Source organism: Rhinatrema bivittatum, chromosome 14 (assembly GCF_901001135.1).
Source record: "Rhinatrema bivittatum chromosome 14, aRhiBiv1.1, whole genome shotgun sequence".
NCBI lineage: Eukaryota > Metazoa > Chordata > Amphibia > Gymnophiona > Rhinatrematidae > Rhinatrema > Rhinatrema bivittatum.
The window spans coordinates 44,313,315-44,340,565 of NC_042628.1; the positions used below are offsets into that span (position 1 = coordinate 44,313,315).

At 41.6% G+C, this 27,251-nt stretch overlaps 1 protein-coding gene across 1 annotated transcript in view; it reads right to left on the minus strand.

Moving 5' to 3' along the window:
* Positions 1-27,251, minus strand: part of CREBBP (CREB binding protein) — a 918,877-nt gene that overhangs the window by 461,779 nt on the left and 429,847 nt on the right. The window contains exon 14 of the mRNA XM_029576620.1: positions 4,478-4,900. Coding sequence (XP_029432480.1) covers positions 4,478-4,900 — 423 coding nt within the window. The remainder of the gene's footprint in view (positions 1-4,477; positions 4,901-27,251) is intronic.

The window sequence follows — 27,251 nt, forward strand, 5'->3', positions numbered from 1 at the left end:
GGTATACCGAGGAGAGGTCAGGGGGAGCCAATGCGGCCGCTGGTGGACCTCATCCCACTGGCGGCTGAGTAGTGAAGTATCGCTGTGCTGTGATGGAGACACACAGCAGGAAGATCGGCAGGGCCGTGGTGGAGCTCACGTCACCACGGCCCGAAGAACAAGGTCACGTCTAAACGTGCAGGTGCTCCTCCTCCTTCCTGCCCGCACGGCCCCGGAAGAAAAATGTTGCCGGAGCCGCGTGGGCAGGAAGGAGGAGGAGCATCAGCCATGTGCAGAAGAGGAGCAGCTTTGTTGCAGCGGGCTGAAAAGGAGGAGGCGGCGGCCCGGTAGCAGGGCCACCACTTCGGATCGGCCCGAAAAGATCAGGGCCGCCGTGGATTAGCCCGAGAAGATCAGGGCTGCTGCAGAGCCTATCTTGCAATGACCCGTGAAGAGGAGGCCCAGAGGTAAGAGAGAGGCTGAGGGCCCGTAGAGTGTCTGTATGAGATGAGTTGAGAGACTGTGTGCGTGTATGAGATGAGTTGAGAGACTGTGTGTGGGAGTGAGGACCTGAATGTTTGCAGAGACAGCATGTGAGAGCCTATGTGTGTGTGAGAGACAGAGCATGTGACAGTGAGAGCCTGTGTTTGAGCAAGACAGCATATGGGAGTGAGAGAGAGCCTGGGTGTGTGAGAGTCAGACAGCATGTGCAAGAGAGAGACTGTGTATGAATGATTGTGTGAGAGAGAGCATGTGAGAGTGAGAGCCTGTGTGTGTGTGTGAGAGAGAGAAAGCATGTGAGAATGAGAACCTGACTGTGTGTTTGAGGGAAGAAGATAGATGGAGAGAAAAGAAATAGAAAAAAAAAAGACAATATGAAAGGAATTGGCAAAAAAATAAGAAAGGGAAGGTGGAACAAAAAAGCCTGTGACCAACCGATTAGAAAACTAAGATCAGACAGCAAAGGTAAAAAAAAAAAAAAAAGTTACTTCTTACTGATTGGCACATGTAATCTTTGGTAATGTACAAGAGTAGCACTTTCTCTATGCGGATCTCAAAATGTACGAGATCAACATGGAGGAAGTGGAAACCCACGGGGCCTGCACAGAGGAGGCAGCAGAATGGGCTTCAGTGCCAGTAGCAGCAATCAGCGCCTCCCCAATAGCCATGCGGCATCAGTGACAGTGGCAGCAGAGGAATGAGAGGCTCAGAGGTTGCTGGCAAAAGAAAGAGAGGGGGTCTGCCTTTAGTGTGTGCATGTGTATGAATGGGAGTCTGCCTGGGGGTGTTTGTGTGTGAATGCATGGGAGTCTGCCTGGGGGTATATGTGTGTGAATGCATGGGAGTCTGCCTGAGGGTGTGTCTATGTATGAGAATGAATGGGTATCTTCCTGGGGTTTGTATGTGTGAAAATAGGTGCCTGCCTGTGTGTGTATGTGTGTGTGAGAATGAATGTGTGCATGCCTGGGGGATGGTGAGGGAGTGGTTTGAAAATGAATGGGAGCCTGCCTGGGGGTCAGTTTCAGTGTGTGAGAATGACTGGGAGGCTTGCCTGGGTGTGTGTGTTTGTGTGTATGTGAGGGAGCCAGAGAGAGTTAGAGCATGAGTGTGTATGAGAAAATCCAGGGGAGTAAGAGTTTGTGTGTGTGGTGGGGGTTGGGGGGTGGAGGGGGAGAAAGTGTCTTAGAGCTTGAGAGTGTGTCAGTGTCTGTGAGAGCGAGAGGTTATGGTGGGTATAAGAGCATGAATGTGTATGTATGTGATAGTGTATGTGTGAGAGAGAATGGACATGTGAGTATGTGTGAGAGAGAGAGAGAGGATAACCTCTTAATCCTTGACAATATCAGGGTGACTGGAAATCAAGATTTCCACGTATGGACAGCAGGGGCTTTTTAAAATCCTTATTAGTTTTAATTATTGGGTGTTATTTGATATATGTGCTGTTTTGAAATATTTTATTGGTGTTTGGGAAATTGTAAAAAATGTATATGATTTTAATTAATAGAAAATCTATTTATCAGTAGTTTTAAAATATTCTTTTATTAGTATGGTTTTACTATTATAACTGATGCTTTATGTTTCTTGATTTTATTTGTTTTATGAGGAATGGTGGTTCTGTTTTTCCATTGTTAATACACAGAGTCTGGCTTCTTGGGGTTTCCATTTCAGTTTTTGTCTAATTTGTGCTCCTTTATTTTGTATTCTGTATTTGGTGAGGATCTGTCTCTGCTGTGTGTGTGTGACCATGATGAGAGATTCTGCTAGCATAGGGATCTATAGCAATCTGGTTTGTTTTGTTTCCTCAGTAGGTGGTGTATTGGTATTCTAGGACCCAGTGTAGTATTTACCTTTACTTTTTCACAGATAGGGTTATTGTTATTTGAGTCCTTAGTGTTATTACTGTTATGTTACAATGGGATTGCAGTATAGATTTTTTGAGTGTCTTTTTTGCAGGGTTTTGTGTTAGTTCACAATGTGCCTGGCAGTGGAAGGTGTTTGTGCTGCTGTTACTGTGAGGTGACACCAGAATTTGAAAATATCTTTTAGTATGATGAGCTGCAAGGGAAACATCCAAGCTCTATTGTTTGGGGGAATTTCAGTGGATGCACAGAATTATAGAACCGGAGGTGCAGGATTTATATTGACATTCTATCCCTTCCTATAAATTACAGACTTCGCTCATAGCCATATAGAATTAGTTGAATGAGGCTATCAAATAATTTTATAGCGTGAAACCGGCCAGCTTTTTAAAATTACACAGAATACCCTTTGGACTTTTTTTTTATTAACACCAAATATTCAAAAGCTGTGTTCATCCCATCAAGCTCATATATCTCATTAAAGAGGTAAATTGAATAATACAATAACTTTGTTTTATTACTGTTACTCATAAATTATAACATTAATCTTGGAATATTATATATTTTTAATATAAATGAAAGGTTTTCACAAGATAGGTTGTGTTGTGAAACATTTTATTATGTATATATTTAAGGAAACATACATAAATTGTCAAAATACATTTCATTCGTTTAACCTTTAACCTCTGGTTTGCTAGTAGACTGAATTACTGTGTTACGAAATTATGTTTGTCTAAAAAATGTGTCACCAACATGAAAAGTTTGGAAAGCTCTGTCCTAGTGGCTGAGAGGCACAAACTATTGTTCTACATTTCCATACAAGTACATAGTTAGCCAGCCAGATGAATTAAATGATAGCTGGGATTCCCTCCCCTGAAGAACTATAAACATTACCATCCAGCATCACAATCCCAGCCAGCCCAAACAGCAGAAGCCAGACAAAGTGTCAAAAACTCAGGCTTCTCTCGTGGCTGGATATAGTTCTGCAGCTGAGCCATCATGCAATTTCCATACATCTAGTTACATTTTTTTAACCTATTCTTTTTTATCAATGACTAATGTATATAGTGAAAATATCTCACAACTATATAGTACTTTCAATACTATATAAAATGTTAGCCTTGCAATTTTTACACTGCATTTTGTTTTTCAATTTCTAGCTAGTAACAACAACCAACTAAGTTTTCGGGCATTTTCCTTTACTAATACCTATACCATATCACATATACATATCGCATATCACATTAACCCCATATATCTTAATCCAAGTTAATTCGACCTGTTCATTGTAAGACATTTACTTGTCACTGTTATTGTTTAGAATGTAAACCGAATTGATCAATAATTCTGTTATTGGAAAGTCGGTATAGAAAAATGCTAAATAAATAAATAAATAAATAAATAAATAAATATACAAGACTGTGCTCTCTTGGAGACAGAGAGATAGAGAGAGATATATAGATAGATAGATCTTAATACATATGGGGAAAAAAAACAATGCACTGACATATCTACTTGTAGAAACAATTCCAGAAATGGACTTCAACAAATGGCATAGTGGGATATTTATACCAAGAATATTAATAAGTAAACTTCCATCCATCCATCTAATTTAAAGCAGATGTTGTGCTATAGAAATGTATCCATGGCCATCACGCACACACACACTTGTGACAATATGCTGCTTGGTAATTTGGTGATACACAAATTCAAAAACAAAAATGTTTAACCTGATTTTTTTTTTTTAAGTTGCATAAACTGAAGAAAAAAGTTAAACCAAACTTAAACATACCTTAACATTGTAAAATATTTAATGGGATAGTGCATGCTTTTCATTTATCTCCAAAAGGATGTGATTTTCTGCTTAGCACAGAGCTACTCAGTATGAAAGATGTCTTAAAATTATTATTACATAATTGCATAAATCAAGGTTATTGTTGCCCTCTAGCTCAAACAATTGAACACATTTCTTTATAGAGCTGAGCAGACTGATGGGCAATAAGATTCTGGCCATGGCTTTGAAATTTCAGCAAAGATTGAAACATTTTGGAAAAACATTTAACACACAGATATGCCATTAGAACTATAATTAGGGTTATCTTAATAAATGGAATTTGAATTTTCTGAATGTTACTCACTGGAGTGCTAGGAGGTAGCGTCTGCACAGATGTTGGTTGCTGTTGACTTGATTGAGGAGTTGGCACAGATTGAGTCTGAACTGGGGTCTGTGGCTGGGGTGTAACTTGAGCCTGTACTGCTGCTTGGACAGTAGGCGTGCTTTGTGTCTGTGCCCCATTTGGTACAGAGCCAGGGGTTGGTGTTGGAGTCTGTCCTGAAGAGGACACTGGAGCGGATGGTTGCGTGGGAGCTGCAGGCTGTGGTGGCGTCTTTCCTGGTGGAATTGGGAGCTGGATTTGCGGCATTACAGCTGCATTAGAAACAGAAGTTGGAGTCTGATGGAGAGGCGACTGGGACACTGGTGGATGTGGCAACTGTCCGCTCTGTGGCCCAAGCATATTCATGGAGTTACTGATAGGAAGAGAGGCACTTGGAACCTGACCCTGCTAAAACACAACAAAAAAAAATATATATTTTTTAATGTTTCTGCAATTCAGATTTCTTGAAAACTGGTCTTTCACTGTTCATAACCATAACAATTCATTCTTTATTCACCTTTTTTGCTTCCAATTGCTAAAAGATGAAATTATGTGATATTAAACTGTACTTATCACCTCTTAATTACAGCTGTACCAGATAATATATAGAATTCTAAACGACAGATTAAGAGAAAAGGAACCCTTCATTTATGCCACTTTGTTCATATCTACTTGCTTTGTCTATTAAGGACTTTTCTTTTGGGGTGGAAAAGTTTTTTATTTCATTTTTTTCAACTTTTCTTTCACTGCATTACAAATGGTCTGTATTTATACCGGATGAGAGCTGGCGACTTTCCTACCAGAACAAATCCTAGTGTAAGGATTATTATACCTTCACATCAATAGCACAGAATTGTCTTTGAAGAGCTTGGATTCTGAGCTATTGTCAAAAAGAAATTGCTACCGATTCCTACACTATAGGTGGCTCTTCTGACCATCAGTCTAATCAAGCTAATAAGCAGTCCCCAAACAAATATACAGGAAGATTCTGTATTACTAGAGCCTGTAAATTCTTCTTCCAAAAGTAACAATCAAGGTTTGGATATTTGCTGTTTTGCAGAACAAGATGCAGGTTTGAATAAGCTCAATATAGCATCGATCATTCATTCTTCTCAACCAATAAAAAATATTTAGATCCATTCATCCCCTAAGAGAAGCTAGTTTTCAATTTTCAAGTTCCCTGGTAGAAATAAAGGCCTTACTCTTGGACAAAAGTTGACGTAAGAATTAAAATGGCATTATGGAGAAAATTAAAGAAAGGCCTATTTTACCTTTGAATATACTCAAAGACAACAGTCTGAACTTTTAATGAACTCTAGGACAATTAAAGATCTAACCTCCATGCAAAATCCCTAATATATTAAGAATACAGTATTTTCATGATAAAATTTGCCTTGTCACACTAATTTCCACTGGGCTAATTATGTTAGCATGTAGCAGCAAATATACCACAGCAGCTGGTGGCATCTTATAGCTTGGTCTTTGAGGGTGGCAAGATACCAGCACAGAGTATTCATAACATGTATCTGCATGCACTACCTCCCTCGCAAACAAATGCATCTCATACATATTCACTGTGGATATCTGAAAAACCGACCAGCTTACGGCTCTTAAGAGTTGGAGTTGACTACCCCTGTTACAGACTAATAGATTGGTGTTCAATGCAAACAGTCCCATCTAAAAAGTCTACTAATTTAAACTTAACTATTTTTAAATACATCAAGAAATATTTTATTGAATACAAATAGTATATATGGTATGCGATGATATAACAACCCAACTGGAAATGACATATAGCTATCACAGCCAATAGTGGGGATAAAGTCCAAAAGGTGTAAGATTTAAAAAAAAGTAAAAAAAAAAATTCAGGTTAAAGACTAGATATCAAGAGACATTCAATTCAACATGCAAAATACATTTTAAGAATGGAAGGAGCTTATAAAAGCCAATTTCCATATTGGCTGTTCTCAGAAAAAAAAAAATCACAAGTTGATTAAGCAAAAAAATAATGCGAGTTCCTTGCTATGTAAACAAGCTCCAATCTGTAAATCTCTTGGCTTTAAGAAAAACCTTCCTTTTATCTTATATGTAGTGTGAGATATCTCATGGAAAAAACAAATTAACATAGTTAAAAACAAAACCTACATATTACAGGAGTACAATTTCAGAATCCAATCCTTGTCAGGTTCTAAAATAAAATTCACAATCAAGAAGACTGCCTTGGTCACAAGTTGCTCATGTTTTCTCCAGTACCGCTGAATAGTTTAGACTGTCCAAAGAAACTTGGGAGAGCTCAGAACACCCCTCCTCACTATCCACTTTTTCCCAAAGGAAGCAAAAAGTATACTTTGGAAGTTGAAGATAGGGCTTTAGTTGGAATTTTCAATTAGGAAATGAAAATAAGGATGTTCAGCTTGGAAAAGAGACAGCTGAGGGGGCATATGATAGAGATTTACAAAATCATGAAAGGACTTGAATGGGTAATCGTAAAACAGTTATTTACTCTTTCGGATAATACAAGGACTAGAGGGAACTCCATGAAGTTAGCAAGCAGCACATTTAAAACGAATCTGAGATAATTCTTTTTCACTCAACAAACAATTAAGCTCTGGAATTTATTGCCAGAGGACGTGGTTAAGGCAATTAGTGTAGACGGGTTTAGAAAAGAAGGTTTGGATACATTCCTGGAGAAGAAGTCCATAAACTGTTATTAAGAAATAGGGAATAGCCACTGCTCGTTGCCAGCATTAGTAGCATGGTATCTATTTAATGCTTGGGTTCTTGCCAGGTTCTTGTGACTTGGATTGGCCGCTGTTAGAGACAGGATACTGGGCTTGACCCAGTATGGCATATCTTATGCTCTTAATCTTCTTTTTGTCGACCCAGATAAAATTCTTTCACTCTTCCTTTGTTTTGGCAACACATGGCGGAAATGGTTTTATATCTATGGTTTATATATGTAAACCCCCTGTTCATTGTAACTTTATCTTCATAGTTAATCGGTTACCCCTTGTTTCATTGTAAACCGGTACGATAAGACACTAGTCTTGAGTATCGGTATACCAAAAGTATTTAAATAAAAAATAATAAATATCATTTACATGACTGAGTTCAGGCCTAAAGCACTCTTAAATGGTCAACGGGGGGGGGGGGGGGGGGGGGGGGGGGGGGGGGGGGGGGGGGGGGGGAGAGAGAAGTATTTTGCCAGTGTTTCAACCATAGGTCTATGGGAATTAGGAAGGAGATGTTATACTGCTCAAAAAGGTCCTATAGTATAATATGGTGCTTCACTCAGGTCAGCTGCCAACAAGCAGAAAGATTTAATTAGGATCTTTCAAGGTTAAACAATTTCTATTTTCTATTTAATCAGAGCATATGCCAAATAAATGGCTGCTTTAAGTGATATCCTTATCCCCATTCAAAAAACCCCATTAAGTTTTTTATCCCCATTCAAAAAACCCCATTAAGTTATATCCTTATCCCCATTCAAAAAACCCTCCAAGAATCCCTGCAATTTTGGGAATCTTGTCTTGTATCTATCAATTCCCTACTATCCAACCTCCACCTAGCACTAAATGCATCAAAAACTGAAATCCTCATCATCTCTAATCAACAAGCACATACATCACAGTCCACCTCTCACAACTCTACCTTAGCCCATACCCCCCTGCATTCTGTAAGAGACCTAGGCGTCTTACTAGATCAACTCCTAAACTTCAAACCTCACATTAAGTCCCTACTAAAAGGAGGCTTCTACAAACTCCACATCCTTAAAAAACTTAAGCCACTCCTCCACACCCAGGATTTCCGCTTAGTTCTGCAGACGACCATTTTATCGAAACTGGACTACTGCAACTCCCTCTTCCTAGGCCTCCCGTGTTCCACCATTAATTCCTTCAAATCCTGCAGAACGCCACGGCAAGAATCATATCCAGCACCCGTAAAAGGGACCATGTCACCCCCATACTAAAGGATCTACACTGGCTACCCATCCCCTTCCGCATTCAATACAAAACACGTACCATCCTACACAACATGCTTTACAATAATAGTCCAGCCTGGCTCGAGGAAATGCCTCGTTTCCGTTCCTCTAACCGTCCAACCAGAACTTCCCTAGCAGGTACCCTTCACATCCCATCCCATCCCTTAAAACTGCACACCTTTCCCTCACTGGAGAAAGAGCCTTCTCCATTGCCAGCCCTACCCTCTGGAACTCCCTACCCACTGATCTCCGTCTTGAACCTTCCTTTACAAATTCAAAAAAGGTATCAAGACATGGCTTTTCAAGCAAGCCTACCCGGATGCTAATCAAACCTAGACAGTGTCTCCCCCAGCCCCCCCAGAACCCAGTATATTTGTGCACGGCTAACCCAGTCTCAGTATATGTATTCCTTCCCCACAATGTGATATTGCATTAAGTTATTATGGTTTTTATGGTTACTCTCCACTCTCTTTTCTTACCTTCTTTCCTATATCTCTTCTTAGTCTTTACTCGCCCCCTGCCCGCTCTTCTCCCCCTTTTCTTGCCTGCTCCCCCCTCCCCCCTCCTCGTTCAATGTAATTTTTCCTCTCTTTTAGTTAATTGTAAACCGGCGTGATGTGCTCTACGAATGTCGGTATATTAAAATTGTTAAATAAATAAATAAATGTCACAAGGCTTTCTTTAGTCATTTTAGTTCTTTTTTTGTGGGGTCATGCATGATTGATTGACCAGACACTGGCATGAAAGCTTATGTATTAATGTCATCCACTGAGCAACTACCAAAGAGATGGAAAAGGAAAAGCTGTAACTTTTGGAAAGTCTACATATTCTTATTAGAAAGCCTCTTTCAAAAGAAAGGAGGCTCTATAATAGGTTATGGGGATGAGGGTGAAAACATATAGAACTCAAGAATAATCTAAGGAAATATTTCTTTACTGAAAGAATAATTAATTGGAAGAGCCTATTTATTTATTTATTTATTTATTTATTTAAATGATTTATATACCGGAGGTTCCTGTATAATATACATATCACCCCGGTTCACAAGGAACAATAACTGTCGCTACATTTAGCGGTTTACATAGAACAGAATAAGAATAAAACAGGAGTTTTTACATTGAACATTGAAAATTAAGTAAACAAGTTTTAACATTGTACAAATTAATCGAAGTAGGTTACTTTTCTTCGTGTTCTTGGCTCTAGGGGAAAGCTTGTTTGAACAGCCAAGTCTTAAGTTTCTTTTTAAATGTAGGGTGGCATGGTTCCAGACGAAGGTCTGGAGGGAGCGAGTTCCAAAGTGAAGGGCCGGCTGTGGATAATGCACGTTTCCTCAGAACGGATTTCGCCGGTTGTGTGATTAGTCTGTTCTGATAGGCGCTTCTGGTTGGTTTCACGGATGTGTGTAGTTGAATTTGAAATGTTAGGTTGAGAGGTGCGATGTTGTGTAAGGCCTTATGTATCATCATTAAAGACTTGAACTGGATCCTGAATTTAATCGGAAGCCAGTGGAGATGGTGGAGGATTGGGGTGATATGATCTCTTTTTTTGGCATTTGATAGAATTCTTGCAGAGGCGTTCAGGACCATCTGAAGTGGTTTGATGGTGCGTGCTGGTAGGCCTAGGAGGAGAGAATTACAGTAATCCAGCTTAGTGAGAATGATGGCTTGTAGAACCATGCGGAAGTCTCTGTATAGGAGGAGTGGTTTGAGTTTCTTTAATGTTTGAAGTTTAAAGAAACATTCTTTTGTTGTGTTGTTGACGAATTTGTTGAGATTGAGTCTGCTGTCTATGATGACTCCCAGGTCTCTAACTTGTTGCGTGGTGGAGAGCCCTGCAGTGTCCGGATGTTGATTAGTGTTAGAATGTGAGGAGGGGGTATAGTTTTCCGGTGCTATAATGAGGATTTCAGTTTTGTTTTTGTTTAGAACCAAGTTGATGCTGATTGTTGATAGCTGACAGACATTTATTCCAGTATGATATAGCTTTGTGTAGGGAATCTTCTATAGGGATGAGGATTTGAATATCATCCGCGTATAGGTAATGTCTTAGCTTAAGGTTGGTGAGAAGTTGACAGAGCGGGAGCAGATAAATGTTGAAAAGAGTCGGGGAGAGGGATGATCTTTGTGGTACCCCCCTCTTGGATTCGATGGTATGGGACTCTTTGTTATTTATCTTGACCTTGTATGATCTGTTCTCCAAAAACGATTTGAACCAGTTAAAAGCTACTCCTGTAATGCCGATGTCTATTAGGCGTTGCAGGAGGCATGAGTGGTTTACGGTATCAAACGCTGATGAGAGATCCAAGAGAGCGAGGAGGCAAGGTTGGCCCTTTTCTAGGTTGAAAATAATAGTGTCGGATAATGATGTTAATAATGATTCGGTGTTCATAGTCTTACGAAAGCCAAACTGGTTTGAGGCGAGGATATTGTTTTCGTTAAGGTATTCAGTAAGTTGTTTGTTTACAACTTTCTCCATGACTTTGGCAATGAAAGGGAGGTTTGCTATGGGTCTAAAGTTAGCTGGGTCTGTGGTAGGTAAGTTAGGTTTTTTGAGGATCGGCTTGAGCATGGCTAACTTGAGTTGGTTCGGGACATGTCCTTGGGTGAAGGAGCAGTTAATGATGTCTGCTAAAGGTTTGGCTATGGTGTTGGTGATCAGACTCAATTTGTTGGATGGAATATGGTCTGATGGATGGGAGGATGGTTTTATCTTTTTGAGAATATTCTCTATTTCTAAAGAGGATGTGAGTTCAAAAGTGTTGAGCACTGGTAGTGAAGTGTTGGGTTGTTTGACATTTGGGTGTGATGGTTGTTGATCTGTTGGGAGTGGTGGTTGTTGAGCAGTTGAGTGTGGTGTTTGTTGGGCGGTTGATCACCACCTCCACAAGCCTACTTGTGGAGGTGGTGGAGACAAGGACAGTATCAAAATTTAAGTACATATAGGGCAAGTACAAACAATCTTTGAGAGAAAGGGACTATAATACTAAGCAGGAGATGTAGATAGTCTTTATCTGCTGTAATGTTCTAATTTTTCCTAAAAAAAACCAACAAAAAAACAATTAAGGATTTCGGATGAAAATCTGGTGTGTCCCTGGTTTCTAACACTTTCAAGACCTCCTTTCCTTTTGGTCTTCCCATGAACTAGACTAGAGGAAACAGTCTTCTCTAGGGAAAATTCATCATCATCCCCCTAAAATTTCATTTTCTATATGAAAAAAGATAACCTGAGAGTTCATGTGTGATTTGAACTAACTTTAGAGAAGCTTTTATTTCTGCATTTAATTCAGCACTCAATTCTTCAAAGAGAGAGATTACATTTTTAACAGGTTTAAACATAAGTCCAAGAAATAAGAAGGGCTAGGAGGAGTCTTTTGTCAGATTAGAGGTAAAATCAGTCCAAAATAGTAGAATTGTGCAGTGCATCTGATCATAACATCTGTAAACTGTAATATAACAAGATCAATAAAGAAATGGAAAAATAGACGCCATACTCACTGCCACAGAAAAATTGCCTGTGCTACCTTTTCTTGGAGTTTAGCAATTTTTTGTTATAGAAATATGTGGATTATCCTGTCAACTTCTGTTCCATTAACTCCTACAAAAGTCAGGACCTACAGTTGTGACCTCTTGGAGAAAACAGTAGACAAGTGACTAAAATTGGAAATAATCACTTATGTGACTTCTGCATGTAAGACGTCTCTGAGGTGCTGTGAGTGAAGAATAATGAATTGGTGGTAATAGTTCGAGAATTCTAAGAAGTGTTGTAAGGCCTTGAATTCCAATGATGGGGCCATTCTCTGATGGCCAATAGTTTGACAGGATCCATCTTCAGACCTTGAGCAGAGATAACGTAACCCAAAAAGGATATTTCAGACTGCTCAAAGGAGCATTTCTCCAGCTTTGCATATATTCTGTTTTCATGGAGTTATTGGAGGACAGTTCTTACTTGGGAACAATGTTATGCGAGACAATGTGAAAAGATCAGAATATTGTCCAAGTATATTAGAACACATCTCTGCAGGATGTGTCTAAAAAGTTTTATAATATGGCAGGAGCATTGGCTAAGCTAAAGGGCAAAACAAGATATTCAAAATGCCCACTTCTTGTATTAAACACAGTCTTCCATTAATTTCCTTGTCTGATTCTGATGAGATTATTGGAAACTCAAATATCCAGTTTAGTTTGAATCTTGGCACTCTGGAGATGATCAAAGAGTTCAGAAATAAGGGGTAATGGATATTTGTTCTTAACAGTGATAGAATTTAGGATGAGATAATGCAGGACCTCGGAGATCCATCCTTCTTGGCAAGGAAGTAAAAGCCTGCTCCTGAAGATGACATGGAGGGACAGATAAAACCTTGCAGTTTTCTTAAATGTATTCAATCATTACCTGGATCCCCGGCACTAACATAGGGTACACTCTACCACAAGGCAATACACCTTCTCTGGCTGGAGGTCAATAGAGCAGTCATATAGAAGATTAGGGGAGGAAGGATCTCAGGTTATATTTTGCTGAATATGCTGGGGAAGGAAGCATAGGCTCAAGGGAGTCCAGGTAGTATTGCAAGATCTGAGACTGCGATGACAGTAGAAAGGACAACTGGATCAAGGCAATACTGTAGGTAGTGTGGGCTCCACAACTGGATGCCCCATCTAGACCAGTCCATGATAGGGCCATGTCTCTGGAGCCAGGGTAAATCCAGGACTAGGGGGTTGACAGAGCACCTGAAGATGTAAAATGAGATCAATCATGGTATAAGGAGGCCCATCCTGAGGGTCATGGGTTGGATCACAGCCATAATACTCCTGGGTAGCAGCTCTCCATAAATGAAGGAGATTGGAAGCAGACAAGGCAGTAGGTCCACAGGAATGTCATGACAGTGGACAAGAGTTTCCTTAATGAAATTGCCCACATTGGAGTCAAGGAAGGCTTTGGTTAGAATATTCTGAGTATCAGTCTAGAGGTAGAACAGCAGGATTATCTGCAAAAAGGGAGTGTTAGTTGAAGGACCTAGAGCTGCCTTCCCCAGCCAGCCCTAGGCACTGGAATGTCCCAGTCTCAAGGAGCAAGTGGCACAATAGAGGCACAGGTACTGAAGTCGTCACTGACGTCTCTTGTCCTCTGTCAAGACGGTAATAGCCCATTTGCATGTGCTCTCCCCCTGGGAAGCCCAAGGATTAACCTCTTTGGTTGGCGCCACTAGCAAATGCTGGAACCTAGGTACCAACAACAGTGCCATGTAAGTTTGGCCTTGCTCCAAAGACCTCTCCTGAAAGCATATGTCAATTTAGGTGCAGATGATAATCAACACTTCCAGAAATATGGGAATCTCTTGACCAAAGTTCACCCTTGATTTGTGAGGCTAAGACTTGCCAAAATCCCACAGTCAGTCTTTCATCATTCCAGCAAAGTTCCGCCACCAGGGTCCACAACTGAATAATATACTGACCCACTGTTTGCGAGCCGCAGCGGAGGAGGATTGGCCTGGCTCCTCAAAAACTCTTCGGAAATGTGCCAAGAAATCAGGTTGTTAAGCGATGAGTTGTTGGGATCCCATAGCAGGAAAGTCCAAGCCAAGGTCTGTCCAGTGAGGACACTTTAGAATGGTCTGAAGGGAAAAGGCAGCTTGTAATTCAAAAACTATCTGGCATTGATTCAAGAATCCCCTACAGGCCTTGTGACTCCTGTTGTAGATGAGGGGAGGCACAAGGCAAATAGCTGGTGTCTCTGAAGGGAAAAGGCAGCTTATAATTCAAAAACTATCTGGCATTGATTCAAGAATCCCTTACAGGCCTTGTGACTCCTGTTGTATAGCTGGTGTCCCTGAGGGAAGTTGCAGAACTGGAAGAGCCGGAACTGGAGGCTGAACAGCTGGCCTCTGCGATGGGAGTCCATGTGCTGAGATAGGGTTTACACTGAAGCAGTGAGCTGCTGACTTGCAAGGCCAAACCTTTCAAAAGCTGAAGCGCCGCCGAGTCGGCAGAGCTCATGGCCTTCACAATCTGTCACATCAGAGGGGAGTGAGCCCTTAGACCACTATGTTTGCATTGCCTATCTTATGCTGGCCCTGGTTTCCCAGACCCTGAAAATTCTGGAAGTTCCCAGCATGGACCCTATGATGGAACCAAAGAATCATCCCATCCTGGTGTCTCTATGGAAAGCCTCTTGCTATTTCCAGGACCAGGCAGTCCGCGTGATTTTAGACAACCCAACAATGAGAGCCTACATCAACTGCCAGGGAGGAACCAAAAGCCACCAAGTGTCTCTGGAAATAGATCCCCTTATGGAATGGGTGGAGTTAAATCTACAGGGGATCTTGGCCTCCCACATCACAGTAAAAGACAACATCAGAGCAGACTTTCTCAACAGGGAGAGTCTGGATCGAGGAGAATGGGTGTTGTCGACCAGAGCCTTCCAGCTCCTGGTAGATTGCTAGTGCCTCCCATCCATCGACCTGCTGGCCGCATCTCACAATGTGAAGGTCTCGCGATTCTTCTGTCACAGAAGAGATCAGTGCTCCCAAGGGATCGATGCCCTTGTCTAGACCTGGCCAGAGGAAGACTTACTGTACGCCTTCCCTCCATGGCCTCTGCTGGGCAAGGTCATTCACAAGATCGAACACCACAGAGGATAGTCCAGAGGCCCATGGTATGCAGACATGCAGAGGCTTCTGGAGAGTCCCCTATGCCTCCCTTCGCACAGGCGCTACACGAAATCGCACGCAAGATGGCACCGCCACAGCCTGCCACGTGGAGTGCCAACAGAGCCTGAAGCAGGGCCTGGGCCACTCAACCTGCTTGGAAACCCCCTTCCCTTGCCCCAACAGGATCCGGAATATTGTCGGTACAGCACGCTGAGCAAGGAGACCGGAGGAAAGACTTACAGAAGTCCTTCCACATCTCTGAATCAGAGGAGTCCTTCTTTTACTTACTTGCGCTCAGTGCTTACCAGCTGAGTACAGAGACTGTCTCTGGCCGCGGGAGGAGCGGGCTTTGGCCATCACCGCCACGCTCGGCTTCCTGCACCTGTCGTCTTTCAGCTGCTTCAGCAGCAAAGTCCATGACAGGAACCAGCAACTGGACCTAGGCACACCTCTGAGGGATCTTGGAAATTGCCTCAGGAATTCTCAACTGGGGGTGGGACCTTTAGGTATCATCACAGGGCTTGAGCTTTCTCCAATTTAAAGGTATATTTTTTCTCTCCTAACGAGTTCTGCAATCTCACTAAACACCAATGCTGGTGTAGGGATAGCACATCCACATCTGCTAGGAGACAGAGATACTGAATGGCTGAGGTCATTGAAGGGTATATATCTAGGGTGACAGCTTTGAAACCTGACTCCATCTCGTCTGCTAGCAGGGGAGTACATAACCCATTGGTCCTGAGTCCATCTGGCTACATGCTAGGAAAGTTAATTTTCTTGGATTCTGCACATCTGGAAGGTTTTTTAGTTGATAAGACCTAGGGGGAGGAGGAATAGCCTAGTGGTTAGAGCAGTGGACTATGAACCAGGAGACCAGGGTTCAAGTCCTGCTGGATTGCAGGACTTGCTGTTGCTCCTTGTGACCTTGGGCAAGTCACTTTACCATCCATTGCCTCAGGTACAAAAAAACTTAGATTGTAAGCCCTCTGGGGATAGAGGAATACCTACAGTACATGAATGTAAACCAGTGTGATATCTCAATTGAGATCAAATGTTGGCATATAAAAATAATAAATAAATAAATATTCAAGGTGAAGGTGGCATATGGGTCGTCCCGGTAGGACCATTATTTTTCCTCTCGCTTATGCCTTAATTTGTTCCCCTGGATAATGTGGGCTTGTGCATATGTACTACTTTAATAATATCTAATGGTATATTATTTTGAGGATGTTTTTTCTTGTTTTGTATCAATTTATAAAACTCAAAGTGTAAAAAAAAAAAAAAAGAAATCAGCTCTCATTCTATGCCAAAGACTGCTCCTGCCAAAGAGGGGATATTTGCTGACAGAGACTGCTACATTGAGAAATACTATGTTCTACGTTAGACTACACTAAACAAGGCCATAATTGCACTGAATTGTCTCTCTACCCCCGGCTACATGCACCATGAGAAAATTGTTGCATCTACAAAAAGGTAACAGAACTGAGCAAAGAAGAGAGTCAGGCCAGGTAGGAGTGCCCTCACATATCTGGATAACGAAAGACGAAGAACCCTAGCCCTCAGCAATTTGGTGTGCGCAACTATTGATATATAGTGATCCCATTGTGTAAAAAGTCGAGGCATCCTCTGATCTTGACTTTTTGACCAAAATGGGAGATCAGCTGATTAGGCGAGAGGAGGAAGCCTAGCTGGGTATAGTAAAGGTGCTATTTGGCAAATTGGGCTAAGCTGTTAACCCATAGCAGGTATTCTCCATGGACAGTAGGACAAACCAGCCACACAAGTGGCTGACATCATACCAACTTGAAGAATGCTCTCTCAGAAACCTGAAAGATGACAAGTCTTTGAGCATGCACAGGAGTTGTCACACTGTCGGCGCCGCACAAGCCCTCATAGGCCAATATCTAGCTAAAAATTCTCTAAGGGGAGGAGGGTGCTATCATATGACTAGTTCATCCTACTGCCCATGGAGAACATCTGTTACAGATAAACAACTGTTTTCTCTGTGAACAAATCCAGCCATATAAGTAAGGACTCCCAAACTTAAGGTTACAATGAAATTCTTTTTCCTTTAGTTACAGAGTGACTCCAACCCGAAAATGGAAGTTCAAGGGACAGATGAGCATTATTTAAAATGGTGGTTTTTTTGTTTGTTTTTTTTAAATACTGCTTCTATGAGATTTCTCCTCTAAATAGTGCTTTGTAAAAGTATGAATGAAAGACCAAGTTGCTGCTTTGCAGATATCCATTACTCAATCTGAACAGACATGAGCTGAAGTTTCTCATATATGATGTGCCCTTATCCTGGAAGGGATGTCCTGCAGCAATGTGATTTGTAATTTGAGAGTCAAGTAAAGTTTGTTGGCAAACCCTGGGTTGGCATACCATGTGAAACAAATGGAGATGATTTTCAAATGTCTCTGTTCTTTATTTATTTATTTATTTAAAATTTTTATATACCGACATTCATCAAGGATATCACATCGGTTCACAGTGTAACGCAAACAGACGCCAGGGTCCCCAAAATCTGCCCCTTACTAGCAGTGGTTGACCCTGGTTGGTATTTGTGGCCTCAACAGATCATTTTACCAGCAGCAATGTCAGAGGTCTCAGACCCTGCCAATAGTGCTATGTCAGTATACTGTAGGTGTGATAGTGTACTATATCAATCTTCATTCAAGGCAATCTGCTCAAATTGTAATGGAACCCACAAGGAAGGGTGAAATACTCGACCTAGTGCTCACAAATGGGGACATCTCCAATATCCGGGTAGGTGCCTACCTGAGCACCAGTGATCAGATGGTATGGTTTGATAATACAAGTAGAATACAAAAAGTACACAGACTCAAGTTTTGAATTTAAAAAATAAAGACTGTCAAAATGAGGATGTATCTGAAGGAAGAACTTAAAGAATGGGAGAAAATGGGTGAAGTGGAACAACAGTGGGCCAAATTAAAAGGCGCCATTACAACAGCAACAAATCTATATGTTAGAAAAGTAAACAAAAGTAAGAGGAAAAAGAAACATTTGGTTCTCAAAGGAGGTGGCTGAAATAAAGGTGACAAGTGTACTGGGAAGTGCCAGAGGAGACGCAACCTGCCTGTGATAAGTCTACTCGAGTCAAAATCTGATTCAACTACAATCATCCAGAGACTAAAGAGAAAGAGAACAAGAAAAAGAGCCCATAAGGAAAGGCTTTCAGATACCAACCAGGTACTGAGGAGAGGGCCCAGGGTATAAGGATTCACTGATTTTCATGACTGGGATATGGACATCCTAGCTATAACTTGTTAAGCAAGGAGAGAGAGAGAACAGTATAAAGGATCCCAAAAAGAGGAACACAGGGAAGAATACCTGGTGAAACTGAGGGAGTCAAAGAAATAAATCAGGAAAGCAAAAAGTGAAGTGGAAGCAAGGATTGCCAAAGAGGTAAAGCAAGGTAAAAAACATTTTTCAGATATATCAAAAAATGATGGCCCAAAGCGGTAAAGAGAAAATGAAAGGTGACAAGGAGCAATGTGCAGAAAGAAACAAAGAAATGGCAGAATTATTAAACAAATACTTCAGTTCACTGTTCACTAAAGACCACCCTGTGATGCACCGCTGCTAGTTGACAAGACCATAGATGGGAGTGGGGTAAACAATTCCATTTATAGAAGAGAATGTATAGGATGAACTAGGAAAACAAAATGGATGAGGCCAGGGGGTTGGATGAAGTACATTCCAGGATACTAAGGTAGCTCAGCGATTTGCTGGCTATCGACAATCCAGAGGTTTGCTGGACACAAAGCAACACAGATTCACCAGGGAAGGTCCAGTCAGACAAATTTGAATGATTTTTTTATTGGGTGACTAGAGAATTAGATCAAGGAAGAGTGCTTGATGTGATTTACTTGAATTTTAGCAAAGCTTTTGATATAATAATAATGTTCTTTCAATAATGTTCTTTCTTTTTTAATTTTGCAGGTTTTATTTACCTTGGTTATTCTTTTGTTATCTCATCGTTAATCTCTCTTTTGCCTTCTCTACATTTCAAGTTGCATTTTATCCCTGTTTTATTGTAACTGCTACCTTATTCTTCTATCACATGTTAATGTTTTAAGTTATTAAGTATTTATTCTTTTGTCACACCTTGTTATTTGTAAACCGGCATGATGCGACTCCCATCGCGAATGCCGGTATATAAGAAATTTAAATAAATAAATAAAGTCCTGATTGGGAGGCTCACAAATAAAATGAGAAACTTGGGAGTGAGCACCAATGTGATCGAGTGGAGAGCAACCTGGTTGATTGACAGAAGACTGCATGTAATGGTAAATAGAAAATCTAAAGAGATAATAGTGTTAAATGGAGTACCACAAGGATCAGTTTTGGGACCAGTTCTGTTCAATATCTTTGTGAGCAACATCATGGAAGAGATAGAAGGTAAAGTTTGTCTACTTGTAGATGATATTAAGATCTGCAACAGAGTAGACAAACTTGAAGGAGCAGACAGAAAGAAAAGTGATTTAAGAAACCTTGAGGAATGGTTGCATATTTGGCAGCTGGAATTCAATGCCAAGAAGTGCAGAGTCATACATCTGGGTTGCAGTATTCCCAAAGAGCTGTATGTGAAGGGGAAGGGGGGGGGGGGGGGGGGTGAACAACTAATATGCATGGATTGGGAGACGGACCTTGGGGTAATAGTTTCTGGAAATCTAAAGGCAGCGAAGCAAAGTGACAAGGTGACAGCTAAAGCCAGAAGAATGCTGGACTGCATAGAGAGAAGAATAACCAGTAAGAAAAAGGAAGATATGCCCTTGTACAGATCCTTGGTGAGGTCTCACCTTGAGTACTGTGTTCGGTTCTGGAGCCTATTATCTCAAAAAGGATAAAGACAGGAGGTGATCCAGAGAAGGGTGACCAAAATGATATGGGGTTTGTATTGGAAGACTTATAATGAAACTGAAGGATCTAAATATGTATACCTTGGAAGAGAGAAGATGCAGGGGAGATATGATACAGATCTTCAGATACCTGAAAGGTTTTAATGATGCATAAACTTCAAACCTTTTCCATTGGAAAGGAAACTGTACCAGTAGGGGTCACAATATGAAACTCCAGGAAGGACAATTCAGAACCATCAGGAAATATTTCTTCATGGAGAGGGTGGTGGATGCCTGGAATGCCCTTCCATAAGAGGTGCTGAGGACAAAAACAGTAAATTAATTCAAAAGGGCATGAGATAAACACTGTGGATCCCTAAAGACTAGAAGATGGAAATGAAGAAAAGGGTGCATGGGGATAACCTGCACAGAGTGGCAGTTAATACCCATAACAGAAGCCATTGGCATTATTACCCATAACCAATTAGCCTTGATGCTTTTGACAACTGCAACATCGCTCTTCGCTTCAATGGCAGAGAGAAAAAGAGGAATTAGATTCAAATGACCACCAACACTGTGCCCCAACTTTTACAGTCTGGGATATTAATAAGCAGACATTAAAGAAAAACATGGGACAGTTCTATGGCCAAGTCCAAAAGCAAAGCATGTTCAAGCAGCATTGTCTGAATTACCAAGAAGGCTGTTTACCCATAAAAATGCTGCTAGCAGTAATTTTATTATCGATTTGGCATTTATGTGGTTTTGATTGTACATATTACTACCCTTAAAATGCTTGGGGGTAACTAGCATGGCGTAGCAGTTACTACCATAAGAAACTTGCCAGACAGAATTTTTCTGACATTACTATGTATGATCAAAACAGATGATCTGAGTTGGGAGAAGGAGTATGGAAAGCAGTACTGAAGAGACTGTGTTTAATCTGTTGAACACTTTTGTAAATGAGATGCAGAACTGGTGCACTGTGTTGTGGTGCGCCAGAAATTTTTGGATTTTGTTTACCCTGCTTTAATTAGGATAAGGGAGAGCAAATATGAAGAAATCTCGATGTATGGTGTTTGGCTCTGGAAGTCTCCCAAGGAGAACTGTATCACTGTATAATTTGCGTAAATATACTAGGGGTCAGGGATAGGATAAAGGGTATATACAGGGAAGAGAAGTAGTGAGATTAATATCTGCTGCATTAGCAGAGACCTGGCACAACATGTGTACCCTACATAGGCCTGGAATGAATGGGAAAGAAAATATAGCTGTTCTAAACAGTATGATTGATTTGTGGGTGAAAGGGGGAGAGAGCTCTTAGTTTTAAAAATAAAAAATAAAAAAAGGGAAGGAAAACATATATAAGCAAGGCTGAAAAATCAACATGCTGGAACAGATGGAACTTGAAGCCTCACTGATCTCTTACCCCAGCACTGTGTTCCCAGAGAATACCAATATAGGCTGTCACAGCTGAATTGCAGGGGACCAATCCAGGGAAGTTACAGATTTAAAACTCTGTAAATAGTTTTGTTAGCCTATCTTTTCATTTATATCTTTGTGTATTTCTGCATTTTACTTGAATACTATAATACACATATCTTATTCATATTGCGTGTGTGTGTTCATTGCAAAGAGCAAGGGAACCATCTAATGACCATTACACCTGCCATCAATTACAATAAAGGTTTTTGCTTTGAACAGCAGCCTAGAAGTGCAGCACGATTTTTTTGATGCAACTGTATTGGAGCAGAAAGAGCCCCCATGTAAACAAAACCCTAAGGACCTTAAAAAGACTCTGCTTTTCCCCCTGTGTGGGAACCCTAGGAAGTGATGGGGCCTTGGGTGGTCTGTGGCCCTCCCCATGTGCCCCTATGTTCAGGACCAGAACAGATTGAGGGCTACATAAAGGCTACATAAAAAAGTAGACTCTTCTGTAATCCAAGAAATGAAGTGTTTGTTCCATCTTTCATAGTGTGAGACTTTAGAAAGAATACTGGCAAAATGGACTGTTTGAGTGGAAATGAGATACTATTTTGGGAAGAAATGTGGATGCTCATGTTTTTGAAAATTTGCAAGTACGGAGAGCGAATCACTAAAGCTTGGGGCTCACTCACACTCAGGCCGATGCAGAGAGGTGTGCATTCAGCAAAATGCAGTTTTACCAGCAGAATGCACATTTTGCAAGCATAACCCTTACTGATGATGCAGCAAGGAGTTTTACACTCACAAAATGTGCTTTAAAAATGTGAGGTCAATTTAGCGCCCTTGCATAGAAATTCCATGCTAATGAGAGCATTAAAGATTACACCCCAAAGCAGAGAGGTGTGTTGGCTGAATTCACCTTTTTTTTGGGGGGGGGGTTAATACTGTGAACTTTTTTTTCCCCCAATTTATTCTTTATTGTTTTTTTTTTTAAAGCAAAACATTGCATTTAACCATACAGGTCAAAGGTATTGAGCAAGGAATTTACAAGGCAAAATATAACATTTACTCTATACCCTCCAAGTGCACAATATAGGAGCCTATATGGTTACATAGAAACATAGAAATGATGGCGGCAGAAGAAGACCAAACGGCCATGCAGTCTGCCCAGCAAGCCATGCACTTTTTTCTTTTTTTTTTTTTTTTATTATTTCTCTCATTCTTCTGTTACTCTTGGCTCCTAGTAACCTTTTGGTTCTATTTCCCTTCCACCGCACAATTAATGTAGGGAGCAGTGTTGGAACTGCATCCAAGTGAATATCTACCATACGGGCCGATACAGTAAGGTGCGGTAGAAAGAGGTGCGTTAGTGCCGGGCGCACCCTCGTTTGCCACACGCACACTCTGGATCACATACCGCTCGATACTGTATTTAAATGGCATGCAAATGCAAGCCGCGTCCAACGTGCGTCCATGAAGTGCAATCCATTTTACAGCACCTATACAGTATCCTGGGTGCGCTGGTACCTGTCATTTCAAATGACATTTGAAATGACAGGTACCAGGAAGTGGATACAGGAGAAGGGCTGACTGATCCCTAACTGACCCCCTTAACTCCCCCCAATCTTTCCACCAGCCCCCACTCACCTGCCCTGGCCGCGTCCATCTCCCGCGCTGACAGCTCCGGAGCAGCCCCAGCCAGCCCCGCTTCACTGCCTGACCCCTAACTCCCTGGGACAAGACCGAAGTGAATCGGGCAAAATTTCCGCCAGCCCCTGCTCACCTGCCCTGGCTGCGTCCATCTCCCGCGCTGACAGCTCCAGAGCAGCCCCAGTCCTCTCTCCCCTCCTCCCGGGGACAGCCGGCGACGAGAGCAGGCGCTCCCCATGGCTCCCCATGACCTCGGACGTCGCACGCCGTGACCCGAGCACCTGGCTGGACGTCAGAGGTCACGGCGTGCGACGTCCGAGGTCAAGGCGTGCACATTACCTTTTAGAGAATAGGGAGCCATGCGGAGCGCCCGCTGTCACCGCCGGCTGTCCCCGGGGGGAGGGCAGGTGAGCGGGGGCTGGCGGAAAGTTTGCCCGATTCACTTCGGTCTTGTCCCGGGGAGTTAGGGGGTCAGGCAGTGAAGCGAGGCTGGCTGGGGCTGCTCCGGAGCTGTCCGTGGCCCGTGAAATTTCGTCTCGGCTTGCCTGACGCTCCACATTTAACGCAGGGGTAGGGGTAGGGGGTAAATTAGCAGGGTAAACGCGCGGCAAAACTGCAGGTTTAAAAAGCGATAATCGGGGCGCGCGTTACTGTATGGGAGGGAATAGCTAATCCGATCGTTTACATCTCATATACATGCCGCGGGCGGAAAAGGTTACCTGTTGATTTAAAGAGGCGATAAGGATGGGTTAAAAAGGATAGTGAATCGCAAGTTGGACTAATGCGGACAAATTGTGAGTAGAGAGCGGGTTAGAAGCAGGGTAACCGCGGCCGCACTTTACTGTATTGGCCTGATAGGGGCAGTAACCGCCGCAATAAGCAAGCTACACCCATGCCTTTGTTTACCCAGACTATGTAACTCAGTCCTTGTTGGTTATTGTTTGTATACAGATCCACCTTTCTACGTTCCCCCTGCCGTTGAAGCAGAGAGCTATGCTGGCTGTGTGTTGAAAGTTAAGTATCAGACTCTCTCCCCTGCCGTTGAAGCAGAGAGCTATGTTGGATATGCGTGAAGTATCAGACTTTCTCCCCTGCCGTTGAAGCAGAGAGCTATGCTGCATATGCATTGAAAGTAAAGTATCTGGCTTATTTAGTTTGGGGTAGTAACCGCCGTAACAAGCAAGCTACTCCCTGCTTTTTGTAAATGCAAATCCTTTTTTTCCACACTTCCTCTTGCCGTTGAAGCTTAGAGCAATGTTGGAGTCGCATTAACCGTGTGTATGTTTATTGAATAAGGGTATAATCTCCAGGCAGTAGCCGTCATTCCCGTGAGCCACCCACTCTTCATTCACGTCCTCTAGACTTGATGGATCCACAGTGTTTATCCCACGCCCCTTTGAAGTCCTTCACAGTTCTGGTCTTCACCACTTCCTCTGGAAGGGCATTCCAGGCATCCACTACCCTCTCCGTGAAGAAATACTTCCTGACATTGGTTCTGAGTCTTCCTCCTTGGAGCTTCAACTCGTGACCCCTGGTTCTGCTGATTTTTTTCCGATGGAAAAGGTTTGTCGTTGTCTTTGGATTGTTAAAACCTTTCAAGTATCTGAAAGTTTGAATCATATCACCCCTGCTCCTCCTTTCTTCCAGGGTGTATATATTTAGATTCTTCAATCTCTCCTCATAAGTCATTCGATGAAGACCCTCCACTTTTCTGGTCACCCTTCTCTGGACCACTTCCATCTTGTCTCTGTCTCTTTGGAGATACGGTCTCCAGAACTGAACACATTTACACGTAGGAAAATAAAGTCAATGTGCTTAGCTGTTCGGTGTATTTCACCCATGTTAGATGTAAACCGATGTGATATGACTTGTCATGAACGTTGGCATAAAAAAGAATTAAATAAATAAATAGAAGAATTTTAATCACTGCACCATAAAATTTCTCCATTTTAAATCTGAAATATTGCCATAATACAAGTTCTCTATGTAATTCAGCCACAAAGGTGACAATTAATGTGCCTCTAGTTCTAATTGTACCTTGGGAGTCATAAAACAGCTGACACATTAGTACTATTAAAGGATATAATTACATCTAAACCCCCTTCCTCAGAGACATGTTTCTTTGCTTCAGGAATATAAAAACATCTAGATAAAGGGATTTCTTTATCCTGTACAATTTGCAAACTTTAACATTATTTCTTAAACAATTTCAAGGGAGACATCAGCCTAGTCTTTGGAAAGTTCATTATACAAAGATTTTTTGCCCTTACTGTATTTTCAAAGGATTCAATTCTAGAGTGGATATACAGACAATCTTTCATATTAGCAGTTGATGCCTAAATATTAAATATGGATTCAGAAAATATGGTGTTTTGTTTCTCAATATTTGATACTCTATTCAACTCTTAATTTAGAAGCTGCTCCTTCTCAAAAAACATAATTGAGTGACTGATTTACTCAAATTAGCTTCTGTTCTAGTGACTACACTCCATATGTCTTTTAAAGTGATTTCAACTGATTCAATCACCACTTCATTGTCCGCTTTACCAATTTTTCCTAAAGGCACCCTTATAGGAGCAGGAATAGGCATAAATGTTAAGCACTCCTCCTCTACTGGTATAGAACTAATCTCCACACCACACTTCTGAAGGGGGATCCAATAAAGCCGGGGCAATAGTGGAAGGCTGAATCATATCACAATCCATGTAACAGTTATTCAGATGATAGCTCAAACACTAACAAAGATGTTTTTAATGAATGCACAGATCTCAGTGCAGTGGGACCTTGGCCATTGGATAAGGAAGTAGGGCAAGGTGGAGGGGAAAGAGCTAAAAAGCTCAGAAAGATCTCACCTGAAGAATCCTTAGATGTAACTTCAGATTTTCCAACAAGGCGGATCAGATGGCTTTCTATTGGCCCTCTCACCAAAACCTGGACAGCTGGGGAAGGTAAGATCTTCCCTTTTCTTTGCTTACCCATTTCTCTAGCCAAAATTCTCCCTAAAGGGTACGCGGCTTTGGTGTGTTGCAGGACACCAAGAAATGAAGAATCATCATAGGATCCCCAGGCCTTGGCTGTCGTCCTCCCGCCTGATGGGATACGGGGAACAGCAGCAGTTCTCACAGGCAAGCTCATTCTTGCTGCAGGAAATCAGGTAATGTAGAAACATTGAAGGACCCCCAGCCTTGGCTGTCCTCTTCCTGTCTGAAGGGACATGGGTATTAACACTGTAAACTTTGTCTGGTAAGAGATAAAGTTTCCAGTGTGACCACATATTTTAACTCAGTATCTGCACATTTTTAATCACAATACATTAGCATATCATAAGATTACAACAATAGGCATAAAAAAAATGTACATGTACATTAAAACTGGGCACTGAAATCCAGCCCGTAGAGGCAAAAACTCAGTAAAAACTTTTTAAAATATATCCGAAGCAGAAAGCCTGTGAGTCACTTGGACGTTAGATGATCGAGGGGTTAAAGGGGCACTTAGAGAACATAAGGCCATCGCGGAAAGATTAAATGATTTCTTTTCTTCAGTGTTTACTGAAGAGGATGTTAGGGAGGTACCCGTACTGGAGAAGGTTTTCATGAGTAATGATTCAGATGGACTGAACCAAATCACCGTGAACCTAGAAGATGTGGTAGACCTGACGGACAAACTTAAGAGTAGTAAATCACCTGGACCGGATGGTATACACCGCAGAATTCTGAAGGAACTAAAAAATGAAATTTCAGACCTATTAGTAAAAATTTGTAACCTGTCATTAAAATCATCCATTGTACCTGAAGACTGGAGGATAGCTAATGAACCCCCATATTTAAAAAGGGCTCCAGGGGCGATCCGGGACACTACAGACCAGTTAGTCTGACTTCAGTGCCAGGAAAAATAGTGGAATGTATTCTAAACATCAAAATCACAGAACATATAGAAAGACATGGTTTAATGGAACAAAGTCGGCATGGCATTACCCAAGGCAAGTCTTGCCTCACAAATCTACTTCACTTTTTTGAAGGAGTTAATAAACATGTGGATCAAGGTGAACCTGTAGATGTAGTATACTTGGATTTTCAGAAGGCGTTTGACAAAGTTCCTCATGAGAGGCTTCTAGGAAAAATAAAAAAAGTCATGGGATCTGTGGCGATGTCCTTTCGTGGATTTTTTCAGTGGAAGGGTGTGGGCAGTGGAGTG